This window comes from Homalodisca vitripennis, unplaced genomic scaffold, assembly GCF_021130785.1.
Source record: "Homalodisca vitripennis isolate AUS2020 unplaced genomic scaffold, UT_GWSS_2.1 ScUCBcl_1733;HRSCAF=5721, whole genome shotgun sequence".
Classification (NCBI taxonomy): domain Eukaryota; kingdom Metazoa; phylum Arthropoda; class Insecta; order Hemiptera; family Cicadellidae; genus Homalodisca; species Homalodisca vitripennis.
The window spans coordinates 41,603-55,543 of record NW_025777858.1 but is presented as its reverse complement, the minus strand read 5'-3'; the positions used below and the strand labels follow the sequence as shown (position 1 = coordinate 55,543).

Genomic DNA, 13,941 nt, shown 5'->3' with positions numbered 1-13,941 from the left:
AATTTTTTTATTTTCCAGAAAAAACTAGAAGCAGAACTGCAACAGATTGAAGAGAAGTTTGAAGCGAAGAAAAGAAAATTCATAGAAAGCAGTGAAAATTTCCAGGAAGAACTGAAGAAGGTGTGTTAGAAATATCTTTAATAAAGCTGTTTCAAGAATGTCTGAAATGTTTTCTTGTAAATTGTTGTTAATTTAAGTTTTAATGTTTAGGTCGTTCAAAAATAATTTGAATATATTTTATATTATTTTGGCAGCTTTGGTAGTAAGCTCTAATCTCGTGTTGTAATTTCAGTAATACCCAATATAGAAAATACATAATTTTATTAACTAACTCTGAAAAGAGTAAATATGAAAAATTCAACTTATGATTATTTTTAGTATACATTTTATTGTTAATTGATAAGAAAATATGCAGGCTCATTTTGAAAACTAACTTCTAGGGTCTACTGATTGGAAAGAACACATCAAAGTACACATATCTTAGTACAAATATTGTACTTGTATGTGTTCTTTCAATCAGTGGACCCTAGAAGGTAGTTTTCAAGGTAAGTCTGCTGGTCTTCCTATCTCATTTAGACTCAAATCTAAAAAAATTATTAAAATTAACATATGATTTTGTTACCTCGGTAGGCTCCTACTGGATAAACTGTTTCAACTTTTTTGAGTCACAGACATATGGCACTGTAAAAAATGTAAAGCAAACGGCGTCTATTTTCATTCTTGGTTCATCTTACCCTGTTTGTATTGTCTTACCTTTCAATAAAGTTGTCATATTCTACTCTTTTATTAACAATTTTAAATGTAGCTGGGACTTTTGGGAGCATCCTGTACATAGGTTTTGATGAACATACTTTCAATAGATTCCCCATGGGAGTTTTATGGAGAAAGCACTTTGTCTTATATAAATACACCAAACCGTTCTCTCCCTATTTATACTGCACTGGTGGTCTGCCTCACCGGTATATAAATGTTGTTCTGTAATTTTTTAGAATTTTGACGACAATCTTAATTGTAATATTTTAGATTTATAGACTGATGATTGTGTTGTAACCGTAAGACGGTGGTTGAAAAATAAAATAACTGAATACGGATTTAAGGCACGTAACGTTTTTTTCATATCTTATGAACATTGACTTTCAGAAACAAATGTCAGACCTTCTCAACTCATCATAGGAAAAAATATTAAGGTAATAAACCTATGTAAACAAAATGTAAAATGAGAAGAAAATTAGTAAATGTCTGTTTATTTACTGCTGATCAGCTGTTGTCCACACATGAATGCACAGCAATGTAAAAACATAGGGATAGGAAATATTAACTTCAGGTCACATATTATTTACTAAAATAAAATTTTCGTGATTTAGTTATATATATATATATATATATATATATATATATATATATATATATATATAATATATATATATATATATATATATATATATGTTATCTGCCAAAGGGTTAATTTGTGGAATGTTATCACAAATATTGCATTACTAAAACTATCACTTTAGTAGGTAATTCTTCTGTCTTGTTATTTACAACAACCAAATAATGTAAATTTTAGAGCTAAAGTACCCAGCCTATTGGGTTTTAAGTGGATTAAATAGGAAGTTTTGCTACAGCATGAAATAGCCAGTCTTCACAATAATACTTTATGCCTCTTTAAACCACGATGAGTTGGATAGTATCTCTGGGAACTAACAGATGCTCAACTGTTATCTCGTGCCAGCATTGCCAGAGAGCAGTGGACGAAGATACATTCCAGAAGATGGTAGAGCGGCAGGTAGAGTTGTTGCGCAAGGAGCGTGCACGCGGCGTGGACGAGGCACACAAGCCTCCGCGCGCCCCTGAGGAGAGCGGGGCAGCAGAGCCAGTGGCAACCCCTACCAACGGGGTCGAGGACGGGCCGAACCCCCAACACTCTGAGGTAAGATAAACCGTACAGTTCGGAGATGTTCACCTTCATGTCTAGGGGTTTCCTCTGATTACTCCTGATCTAAAAATAGCATGCTGTCATACAGAATATCTGATAAATTAAATATTACTCAATTAAAAATGCTGCACTTCAGGATTTTTTTTTATGTAAAAGTGCTTTTACAAGAAATCCTTGTGAACTAATTCTAAAATTGATAGACATAGAAACAAGTTGGATGATCATTCAAGTATGAAGGGATAGGCTATGATACAGTTAGGGTCAGTACGAGAGTAGTGTGTGTGACGTCTGCTTGTATGTTAACAGATGGTTGTACTCCACTACATACAGGTAACACTACGCCCCACTTCACCCCCCCCCCCCACCCATACCTGCATGCCAGTCTTCACACTGTTGTCAGCATCTCAAGGCTCTATTCACGTTCTAAATCTTAATGGGGAACTTTTAGTGATTTTAAATTAACCTAAATATTAAATAATTCCCCTCCAGTAAGAGAACTGATCTTCAATACACATGGGTTAACCCTTTGCGCTCGAAAAGCCAGCAGCGCTGGCCACATCCAGGTTGCAGACAGCTTGCGTTAGTTTTGCCGTAGTGTGTCCTCGCAACTCGTATGGCCAGTACAGATGGCCGCACTACTTTCATTGACAGCTCAGCAGCCATATTTGTTGTTTGCCTTCCCAAATCGGAATCATTTTTCAATATCCTCCGCGTTATTTGCATAGTAATTTAAAGTGTTTAAAGAAGAAATGAAAATTGATTTTAAATTAACTTTAAATGAATCTTTCTAATACAAAGATAAACATACATTTGGGAAATTTAACTCTTACATGTATATTGTTAAAAAGATATGTAAATAAAATATTATAAAGTAGGCATTTACAGTTATGTTATTCTCAAAAATGAACTATTTTACATTTTTCTGTCTTTACATTTTTTTTACAGAATAAAACTTTAAAAAATACACACCTATGTGTAGTCAAGAATAGTTAGCACACGTCTTCTAGTAAAATGTTCTAGGTTTCTATCACTTTAGTGTAAATGCCCACTACACGTCATTCGTCTTATTTGCTCAGCCAAAGTTTAGAAAAGAATTATAAGCTAATTTAAAATTTATTGCTTTACCTAAAAATTACTTTACAAAAGAGCTGCTCGTAGGTTTCAGCACTCACCATTCATTATAAAACAAAGAGAATATTAGAAAATAAATAACTGCTATGTTTAGTGGCCAGGGGTGCTGGCCTTATGAGTTATGGACGTATTATATCTTGGCCAGTACAGTTGGACATAAGAGCTGAGATAACATTACATCAAAAATTAATCCGTGTTTCCGACAAAATGGCGGCAGCAAGTAGAGCTGGCGCCATACGAGCTCCAAGGACAAATTATAAATACTACCTTCGAGTGCATAGGGTTAAAATTAGGGATGGGTTGATTCAGACCCACGAGATACTTGGCAGTATCAACCCCATGGCTTTTTTCACTTGATTCCGATACTCAAATCTTCAATGTATTTTATACAGAATAATAAATAAAATCAACAGAAGTACTTATAATACACTTGGAAAGTCACTGTTTCAAAATATCATGACTAGTAATATGTCAAAGATGGATCTCATATCCATTAAATCTTCAAATAAGTCTAAAATCTGCATTATGCAAATTTCAGATTGCTAAAACATGTTTTTGTCTTATTTTGTATAAAAAATAACTCAACACTTATGAAACGATTTTTATGCAGAAGAACCAAAGTGATTAAGTAAATAATGAGCCGTCAAAATTCACTGTTACTACCTTTAATCTAATTAAATATTATCTTTTACACATACAGTAGACATACTTCCTGGTCTTTAAAATTTTATCCCTTTGTATTATTATGAGATTTTATTTAAGTCTAAATTGTTTGTATTATTACTTTACTTTTATTTAAGTTATGTGGGTCTGATGATGTGTTCATTGAACACAAAAGGCCGCACAAAATAAAATTTCTTAATTATTGGAGTGTTTGTTCATAAATTAAGCATGATTATAAAAGTAAATTGAAATAGAACGGAAGTCAGTGTGTGTCAAGTGTAGACCTGAAATGCTGAGACAGTGAGGAAGAGCTGCTGCCTTGATTGTTGGTTGTCATGTCAAGTAAATTCTCCCTTGGTCTGCCACTTTTGTATTTTGATATACTGATATTATTGTTATTTTTCTTGTTTTATTGTTGTTTTTGTAATGTAGCGGTTGGGTTTTGTTTATTCTAAGTGGAGCATTTTGATTGTTGATCTATGCAGTAATGTTGTTTTTGTGGATTCCAGCATTCTTATACATTTCTTGTTGATTTGGTGCATAATTTAACCATATTACCGCTGTATTTCTCTAGATTTACTTTACTAAGTTAACAGACTTAGAGTATCTATAGGTCTAGCTTTCAAATGGTTCATACGAAATTTACAGTTGAACCTACAAACAGTTTTCTATATTATATTTGATGTATTGCTAAACTATGGGGTTACGTATGAAGTGAGGATGCCTCATGTGGGATTCCTTCGTCACCATTGGTCAATGATTTCGACACTCTCCTGCTTCAGTCCAAAACTAACATCGGATTTGTTATTGTTGGAAATTGTGTAACTACGGTGAGATATGCAGTATGATCTGCTTTTCTGGCGAACAAAGCATCAATTTGGAATCTTTTTATAATAATCAAAACTATGATAATTTGGTGTAATAAGTTGTCGAAATAAAAAAAAGGTTAAAGTTCATGTATATGTAAAACCATCTTGAGAACTTAGACCTAATTAAATTGAACGCAATAGGTGTCAATTCATGGAAGGATTTTAGGCATTTTTGTATATTATAGGGAAGTGTATTCAATAAATTTGTCGTTAACATCTTATAAGCAATATTTTTTTTAATTTCTACAATATTGTATCCATGTAGAATACGCATTTAATTTTAAATTACACTGACAATAAAAAGCCATTTTTAAGATATGCACAAAATTGATTTGTATGCCAAATAAAAAAATACCAGGCCATCTATGTGGTTTCTTGGAATGAACTAGACAATTAACCCAAAATTAAATTGTATTTTACGTTTTGTGGCCTTCAAATAAAAAGTCAGTTTTATTTCAGAAGTTTAGTTATGTCAATATTACTTTGTTGTTGACACAATCTACCAAGTGTGGAGATGGTAATCAAACATACCTTAGATAAGTTCACTAGTAGTCAGCCTCAATCAATTAAAAGTTGTTATATTTCTGCCATCACATTGGTTAATTGTATTTCTTCTGTTGTGTTACATAAAATAAATACAAGTTTTTACAAACTTTGAATAATATCAAACAACTTTATGTTCTTGCATATTTTTAAATTTATCTTAAGGTTTTAAGATGGCAGACTTTCTAAGTTTATAAAATAATTGGATACATCATAATTAATTATTAGGCTTTGTAGAGCAAAACGAGAATGTTTTAGAATACTCTGGTAATTTACAACAATGTTTGTTCTTACATGTTTGTTGATATCTTGTAAAGTTTCAGGATAGTGATTGTACAAAATGTGGTATGAAAGTGTCCAATAATATAGCGGACAGTACGATCGAACTTAACACAGTAGTTTAAGTGAATTACAAATTATAGCTAATTGTTCAATTTATTCAAATTAAACTTGGTACGGACATAGTACTTATACATAAGCAGTAAAATGACTTATATGAACCAACTTTTATCTTCCATTTTTCACACAAATTCAATAGTTATAACAAACCAATGTCTTATGAATATCTGTTTGTCCTTCTTTATGAAATAATATTTTTGTAACCTGCTAATTCAATTTTTTTTTTAAGAATGGAAAAATAGTGTCATACTTAAACTTATAATGTGTAATGTGCGTTATTTATTCTAATTACCGCGTTTAAGGATTTTGTAAAGGCCTATTAGATTTTTAGGTTCCTGTTTCTGCTTTAAGCCTAGCACATAGGCCGCTAGGATCTTTTCCCTTGTTGCACAGATAGCAGGACATACGTTAGTCATATTTGTTCTAGTGATTCTTCTGCTTCTCCACAGAGTCTGCATTCATCAGTTTGCTTCAATACCATCTTAACTAGATATTTTTGAAGAAGGCCATGCTCATTAACCCATTGCCATACCTCCCATATCTGTCGGTGCTGGGTCCTGTTAGGCCAGCAAATATTACACAAATTGTAGTGTTTTAGATAAATACCCGTTTAATTACATAAAACTTTTAATAAATTGTTCAGATTTACACTGACTTTTATATAGACACCTTTACAAATTATTTAAGAAAAACTTTTTTCACAATCGATGTCACGTTTACGCCTTTCAATAACAATAGATTCTTCACTTTCCTCAAATTCACTATCTTCTAATTCACTTTCAAACAAAATATTATTAATCTCAAAATCACTTCTTATATGTTTTTTACTCATTTTGAAACTCAAAATAAAATGAACGTAAACAATAACATAACCTTGTTAGCGCGAACCGGCAACTAGAGCTACTGAATTGTGACGTAGACGGCAACACAGCTGTCTGCTGCTCTCAGCTGACCTAGGCTGTTCCATTGTTTATACTTTATTGTTCTCATCAATGACGTAATTTATTTTGTTTACAAAACCTTTTTTTAATAGATAAAATAATGTAGATTAACAGACAAACATTAATTTTTATGTTTCTGTTTGTATTAATAATATATATTGGATTTTATTAACGTATTACACAACTACGAAATAACTCGTAGTTGTAGGCCAATGGGTTAAGAATCCTGGGCACAGTTGTATCTTGCGTATTTAGGTCTATAAGACTAATTTATCCTTCTGAGTATGATTAGATAAACATTTTCAATAATTGTCTAAGCCTTGAGATAATTCTCTCCACAACTTAGATCTGTCCTTTCCCAGTCATTTACTACAACTTTGCAATACGAGACAGATACTTCAGCCTGGCACCTCTGACGCTCTTAGAAGTTTTCTAGGCAAGAGCTTCTGCAGATTCATTTCCATGAATACCCTCATGACCCGGCACTCATCATAGGACTTTCATTCTCATTGTCTATTACTTGTGAGGATTTCTCCACTTCCATTCCACCTTTCACTCATAAACAGTCTTCTGGCGCAAGTTTCAATTGACATGACTTCTGCTTGGAATACAGTCACTTTTTCTTAAGATGAATGCTGTTTTGACTCTTGGCTCGTGTTTATTGAACCATGTCTTTTATTCCAGGTGTGAACCAGGTTTGATTTTGAATCACATGCAACAATTATTTGATAGTTGATTTCTCCCACAAAATCATCTTGGAGAAGATTTTGAATGAATAACTCAACACACCACACTCAGCATTTTATATTCTATGCTCGCGCCCATGGCAGTTTTGAGATATTGTCATGTGCAACACTGTACCTCCACAATATATCTGACACCAAAGTTTCCCTGTTACAATCTACTATCAATGTTGTCTGCCTTGTACTGCCAACTATTGAGAAGTTCTAAACTTCTCTCTGCTTGATCTGTCAAGAGAAATATTTTCCTTGTTTTCTTCTCTCAATGTTAGTCCTGATACCTAGTAGAAATTATGATGTATCTTTCTCCATTTACAAAAAGTGTATTCCTTTTGTTCTGCAAATGGAACAGATTTCACTATAATTGGTAAGTCTTAAGTCTGTGTTCTATTTCATATTTTATATAAATTTTATAATCGAACAACATTGTAAAGGATGTTTTACAATGATATGTAATACATACAGGTTATGTTTAAATAGATTTGCTAGAAGTAAAGAATGAGATTTAGTGTCTTCCTGCACGAGATCGACTAAATATTTGATAGAATTGGATTTGCTTCATAATTGAGATTATTTAGATTAATGATGGATACTCCTTAAAGTAAAAAACCAATATATAGTTAAATTACTGCTAGTTCTAAGTGCTGACATTAATTTTGTTTAGTGCCAAATTTTACAATTGGATTATGTATAAAGGTAAGTTTTCTGTTGCAATATGTACTTGAGTGATAGCTTTGAAGATTATTAAGTGTATGTGATTTACTATTTCTGTCTTCGATCAAATAGTAATTTGTTGCTCGATAGCCGATGGAGGAACGCAGTCAATCGGCCGACGAGTCCAGCAACCCCCCGATGGAGACGACCGTCAGCACCCCCACTCCCCCGGCACTGCCCTCCAAGCCTGCAGAGAACAACATTCCTGCCCCGGCCCCTGCCCCTACTCCTCCTGCACCCTACATACACCCCTCCACCCCCTACCAGGCTCCGGGCTACCAGGGCGGCTACCCTCCACCTGCCGGAGGACCTCCGCCGAACCAGATGCCTCCCCCTCAAGGGGGGTTCCAGCCTGGGATGTCTCCTTACCCCCCACAGCAGTACCCCCCTAGTCCCGCCACTCAGCCTCTCCCCCCCAGACCACCCTACGGCTATCCTCAGTCTCCGTACCCTCAATATCCTCCTCATCCTTACTACCACCAAAACCCGTACCCCCAGTACCCTCCGCCACACATGCCTCCGTCTCGCCCTCACCCACATTACCACATGCCTCCTCAACAGGACCCAGCTGCTCACCCGGTAAGTCATATTATTAAAATAATAGTCATTTACTCATAAAATGTGTTATTCTGTCTTCAGCAAAATAAGCTTCTGTTTACAATGAATTAATAGAACTAAAAGTATGAGAAAGTTATGTCAAGTATTTCAAGTCATTAATAATAATAATAATAATATTTTATTGCCATACAAAATTTTTACATTCATCGACAAAGTCAAAGTACAGCCAGTAGCCAAGTCAAACTTAGTTTACTAATCAAAATGTTAGTGTATATAAACTAATTTACCATAAACTACTATCATAAACTATTACAAAATAAAAAATTACATAAAGTATTTTTGGTTAAAAACCAATACAAGGTACAGCAAAAAATTCTTCAATTGAATAAAAAGGATTGGCTAGAAGCCAACTATAGAGCCTATTACAAAAAACATTTCCTGATTTACTAACTGAGACAACTTACTATGAATTTTCAATGATAAAACCTGGTGACTATTAACTGATTTATCTAGCCTACAGAAATTAATTGTAGTAAGCCTACTTGCCTTACTCCTCGTATTATAATTGTGACTGGCATACTTTATAGTACTAGGGTTGCGAAAGGTATACAAAACCAAGTCATACACAAACAAATTAATAATAGTTTGAATTTTTGACTTAATAAATAATGGTCTACAATGTTCTAAAAAATTGGCACCACAAATGATTCTGATAACTTTTTTTTGCAAAATTAATATTTCATTTATCCTGCTGCAGTTTCCGTAAAATATTAAACCGTACCTAAGAATTGACTGAAAGTAAGAAAAATACGCGGATCTAATATAATTTTGTTCAATACGGCTAGTAAGCCTTTTCATTAAGAAGATAACCCTAGACAATTTTGAGCTAATATAATCAATGTGAGGTCCCCAAGATAGATTTTTATCAATTTGTACTCCCAAAAACTTTACTTGATTAGAAAATTGATCAAAATTGGTATTAATATTAATATCAAAAGGTCTTAAAGTAAAAATTATGTTTTGGGTTTTTTCTTCATTCAAAAGAAAACCGTTTGCCTTAAACCAACCCGATGCCCTATCTAAAGCACTTTGTGCCAAGACATTAAGAGTATCGATATTTGAATTGATGTTAACAAATGTTGTATCGTCTGCATACAGGATTGTTTTACAATTTATAAAAGCTGGTAGGTCATTAATAGAAATTAAAAAGAGCAAAGGACCTAAAACCTTTATTATATTATACCTAAATTAGTATTATAAATACTGCCTGACAAGTGGCAACAACAGACAACAGCTGCCAGCCCTGTACACAATAGAATGTCTCACTGTTAATGCTTCTCCATAGCACACTGTCTCAAGAGCTTTTATAGTGTGATTTGACTATATGTTAACTTCCTTTGTAATATACTAAACATTCATACAACTCCTAACGATCCAATTCAAAAGGCCTATGAAAAGGATGATGAGACAATCTAATACGGATGTTAAATTAAAATTGAATCTGAATTCATATTTTTGTCTATATTTCAGACTAGATATTTAATGTTTCCTAGTCTAATTTAATTGTATATCGTCTCTACCAGTTTGACTTATGGACTATGGTTGTATATGAAAACACACAGAACTGTAACCAGGGACTGACATCAGATGTTAACCTCTTGATCCCAATTGGTTATCATCCATAGGGAGCTGTAGCTCTGGTTTTGCCACAACAAATTGTTACAAATAAAAAACCAATGCAAAATTTGAATCCAATAATTTTCAAAATTATTGATTATTTATTAATATTTGCTATTTCAAATTCGTACCTACCTTATGTCAGTAGATCAAAAGTCTTTTAATTATTACCATTTTCAGTGCAGGTGGGTATTATCTAATCCCAAACATGAATAATGCAATTTTATTAAACATTAAAACTACTAAAAATTACAAAAAAACCAAGTTATGTTATATTATTAAAGCAAATATAGTTCTACATAAACCAGTACTAATATTGTGGATGTTAGTCAATAAATAGATATGTACTGTATAAAAATGTTAAGAGCCTAAATAAAGGCTCTTGGTGCTTGACGTCCGACCTTGCCCAAGCCTATACATAGGCTCTTGGGGTTTCACTACCGCCCAAGTTTGAACTTAAATAAAGGCTCTTGGTGCTTGACGTCTGACCTTGCCCAAGCCTATACATAGGCTCTTGGGGTTTCACTACCGCCCAAGTTTGAACTTAAATAAAGGCTCTTGGTGCTTGACGTCTGACCTTGCCCAAGCCTATACATAGGCTCTTGGGGTTTCACTACCGCCCAAGTTTGAACTTAAATAAAGGCTCTTGGTGCTTCTTGTCTGACCTTGCCCAAGCCTATACATAGGCTCTTGGGGTTTCACTACCGCCCAAGTTTGAACTTAATTAAAGGCTCTTGGTGCTCGACGTCTGACCTTGCCCAAGCCTATACATAGGCTCTTGGGGTTTCACTACCGCCCAAGTTTGAACTTAATTAAAGGCTCTTGGTGCTTGACGTCTGACCTTGCCCAAGCCTATACATAGGCTCTTGGGGTTTCACTACCGCCCAAGTTTGAACTTAATTAAAGGCTCTTGGTGCTCGACGTCTGACCTTGCCCAAGCCTATACATAGGCTCTTGGGGTTTCACTACCGCCCAAGTTTGAACTTAAATAAAGGCTCTTGGTGCTTGACGTCTGACCTTGCCCAAGCCTATACATAGGCTCTTGGGGTTTCACTACCGCCCAAGTTTGAACTTAATTAAAGGCTCTTGGTGCTCGACGTCTGACCTTGCCCAAGCCTATACATAGGCTCTTGGGGTTTCACTACCGCCCAAGTTTGAACTTAATTAAAGGCTCTTGGTGCTTGACGTCTGACCTTGCCCAAGCCTATACATAGGCTCTTGGGGTTTCACTACCGCCCAAGTTTGAACTTAATTAAAGGCTCTTGGTGCTCGACGTCTGACCTTGCCCAAGCCTATACATAGGTTCTTGGGGTTTCACTACCGCCCAAGTTTGAACTTAAATAAAGGCTCTTGGTGCTCGACGTCTGACCTTGCCCAAGCCTATACATAGGCTCTTGGGGTTTCACTACCGCCCAAGTTTGAACTTAAATAAAGGCTCTTGGCGCTTAAAGGGTAAAAATATTAATACTAAAATTTTGTATTTTACAAAGTGTTCCAAATGGGTATACAATTTTTGACTTTAACTGTAGTACCAGTTCTTATTGCTGTGTGTGTGTAGGGTCAGCCTCAGCAACAACCTCCACAGCAGGGAGTGGAGGGCAACATGTACGGGCCCCCACCACAACAGATGCCTGACAGAGGACCTGTACCTCTCACTGATGAGCCCATGGAGGAGGGCAAGCCGGACAACATGGTTCCCACTCCAGGTACCATTCACTTATCTGCTGTTAATTGTAATAAATTAATATACTCCAGAGAGTCCAACAGAATACATTCAATAGAAAATCAAATAGATTTCATATCATCGGTTAAACTCTGAACATTTAACGTGATTTTTAAGTATTGTTTCGGTTATATTTGAAAAATCTATAAACTTTTTTGTACAAAAATTTTTATATGCTACCAATATTATGGATTTCATCATATTGACAACAACTTTTTACTTAGCATTGTCATACAAGTTTGCCGCCTAATTTAACAGTGAATGCAAAAATGATTGTTTAATCACTACTGTTGTTCAGGTTTGTTGCAAAACACTGATGCTTTTTCAGTTACAAAATCACATGTTAGTAACTGAGCACTAGATTTGGAGCTGTATGGAAGATGATCAAATTATCCTCAGAAAAATGCTATGATAAGATCTTGAATTGTTTTGCCACATGTAGGAATAAGGCAGCAAAATAACACCTGTTATCAATAGGTTTCATGTAGATGTGAACATTTTGACACTTAAGGAAACTCCTATAAGTCTCCTCCGAGTCGAAGCACAGCTTCACTGTATAATGATAGAGAGTCTGTGACTGCCTTCGCTTGTCTAAGACCTGGAAAGCTTTTCCAGTAGGGATAAATCTCTGCAGCCATCCATTTGACTGAGATTGAATTTTGAGGATTGTTTGAGGGTATTTTGTGTCTAGACCACCCTCAGGCAATATAACTAGGAAATTTGACTTCATCAACATCAATATAACAACAGTGAAATCTCTCTTCTTCAGTTATGTTCCACATAAACTGTTGGTTGTCATCAGTTATTTTATTGTATTTTATCAATCATAACTCTTGCAAGGGATAAAGGATGCTAGCTGGGACCACTTCACTCTCTCATCACATCCATCCTCCACTTATATTTGTTTATAAACACACATGTATATACATCACGGTATCAATGTAGTGGTTTGTACAGTGACATCTTAACAAAAGTAGCACAACTAATTAGACAACCTGTTACTGATACGTTCTTTACACATAATGTTAAAGTTTGTAAATGTAATTTCAGGAGCGGACGAAAAGAAAAACATGGAGGGAGAAGTTGAGCCAATCAAGAATGGAGAATAGTAGTATTAGTAAATTTTTAATTTTGTGACTTTAAATTACCTAATCTAAGACATAAATGTTTGTGAGGTAGAAATAAAATTCAGATATTGATGTGTCAACCCCTGATTTTAATTTAATTCCTTCCATCCTTCCTTTATTTTTAATATTAATTGTGTGTTTGAATAAGCTTTTGCTAAGATCAGTACGAAACATCATTCAAAAATAGAATTTGTTGCATAGCGTATCTGCTAAAAAGTTACAATAATGCAATGTGATCGTACTTATAGTATTTGAGTTGCTCAGTAGCTGAAGCGGCTAAAGTACACTGTGTACTATACAAGGGTCACTCTGAAAGTTTTTATAAGTATGAAGTTTTTGTGCTAGACTTACCAAACTTTAGGTGTTTGGAGAGGATTAATTTAAACAATTAATTGACACTGGAGAGGATTAATTTAGTGTCAATGCACTTTTGAAATCAGGTTTCCATTCTTTGAAAGCTCCCAGTCACTCAATTTTTGAAATGGAGTCAAAATATTTATGAACCTCCTCATTATTTTTGGTTTCTGAAGAAAAGCGACGACCACACAAAAGTTTCTTCACATTGTAGAATAACCAGAAGTTGCATATAACAAGATAAATGAATAAGGGGAATGCTCCATCGTTTTGATGCATTTCGACCAAAAACTAAAGTTTTTACTGCAGTGTGCAAAGAGGCATTGCTGTGGTCCAAAACTGAACCTTTAATGGTTAAGTCATCTTTGAATGAAATGTAGGTTAGTTTTAAAATATATTCATTTTTAGTGTTGCCTGGAACAAGTTCAAATTTTCCCAACATTTGCGAAGTGGCTGCATCAAAATGCTTCTGATAGTCAAGAGCTGAAAGTAGATGCTTTTTGATTTAAGTAGATTTCCAAGACCTATGTATTTGTATTTTCTTTATTGGGGTAAAAAGGCATACT

At 34.6% G+C, this 13,941-nt stretch overlaps 1 protein-coding gene across 3 annotated transcripts in view; it reads left to right on the top strand.

Annotated features, from left to right (window-relative positions):
- LOC124371621 (SWI/SNF-related matrix-associated actin-dependent regulator of chromatin subfamily E member 1-like) overlaps nt 1–13,092 on the top strand; it is a 39,898-nt gene extending 26,806 nt beyond the window's left edge. For 2 of the 3 annotated variants that reach the window (XM_046829969.1, XM_046829968.1), the window contains exons 8-13: nt 19–120; nt 1,733–1,930; nt 2,243–2,266; nt 8,027–8,515; nt 11,730–11,877; nt 12,945–13,092. In XM_046829969.1, the coding sequence (XP_046685925.1) occupies nt 19–120; nt 1,733–1,930; nt 2,243–2,266; nt 8,027–8,515; nt 11,730–11,877; nt 12,945–13,003 (1,020 nt within the window). In that variant the 3' untranslated portion in view covers nt 13,004–13,092. The remainder of the gene's footprint in view (nt 1–18; nt 121–1,732; nt 1,931–2,242; nt 2,267–8,026; nt 8,516–11,729; nt 11,878–12,944) is intronic. The other variant, XM_046829970.1, reaches the window with a different exon arrangement.
- Nucleotides 13,093–13,941: the final 849 nt, after the last annotated feature.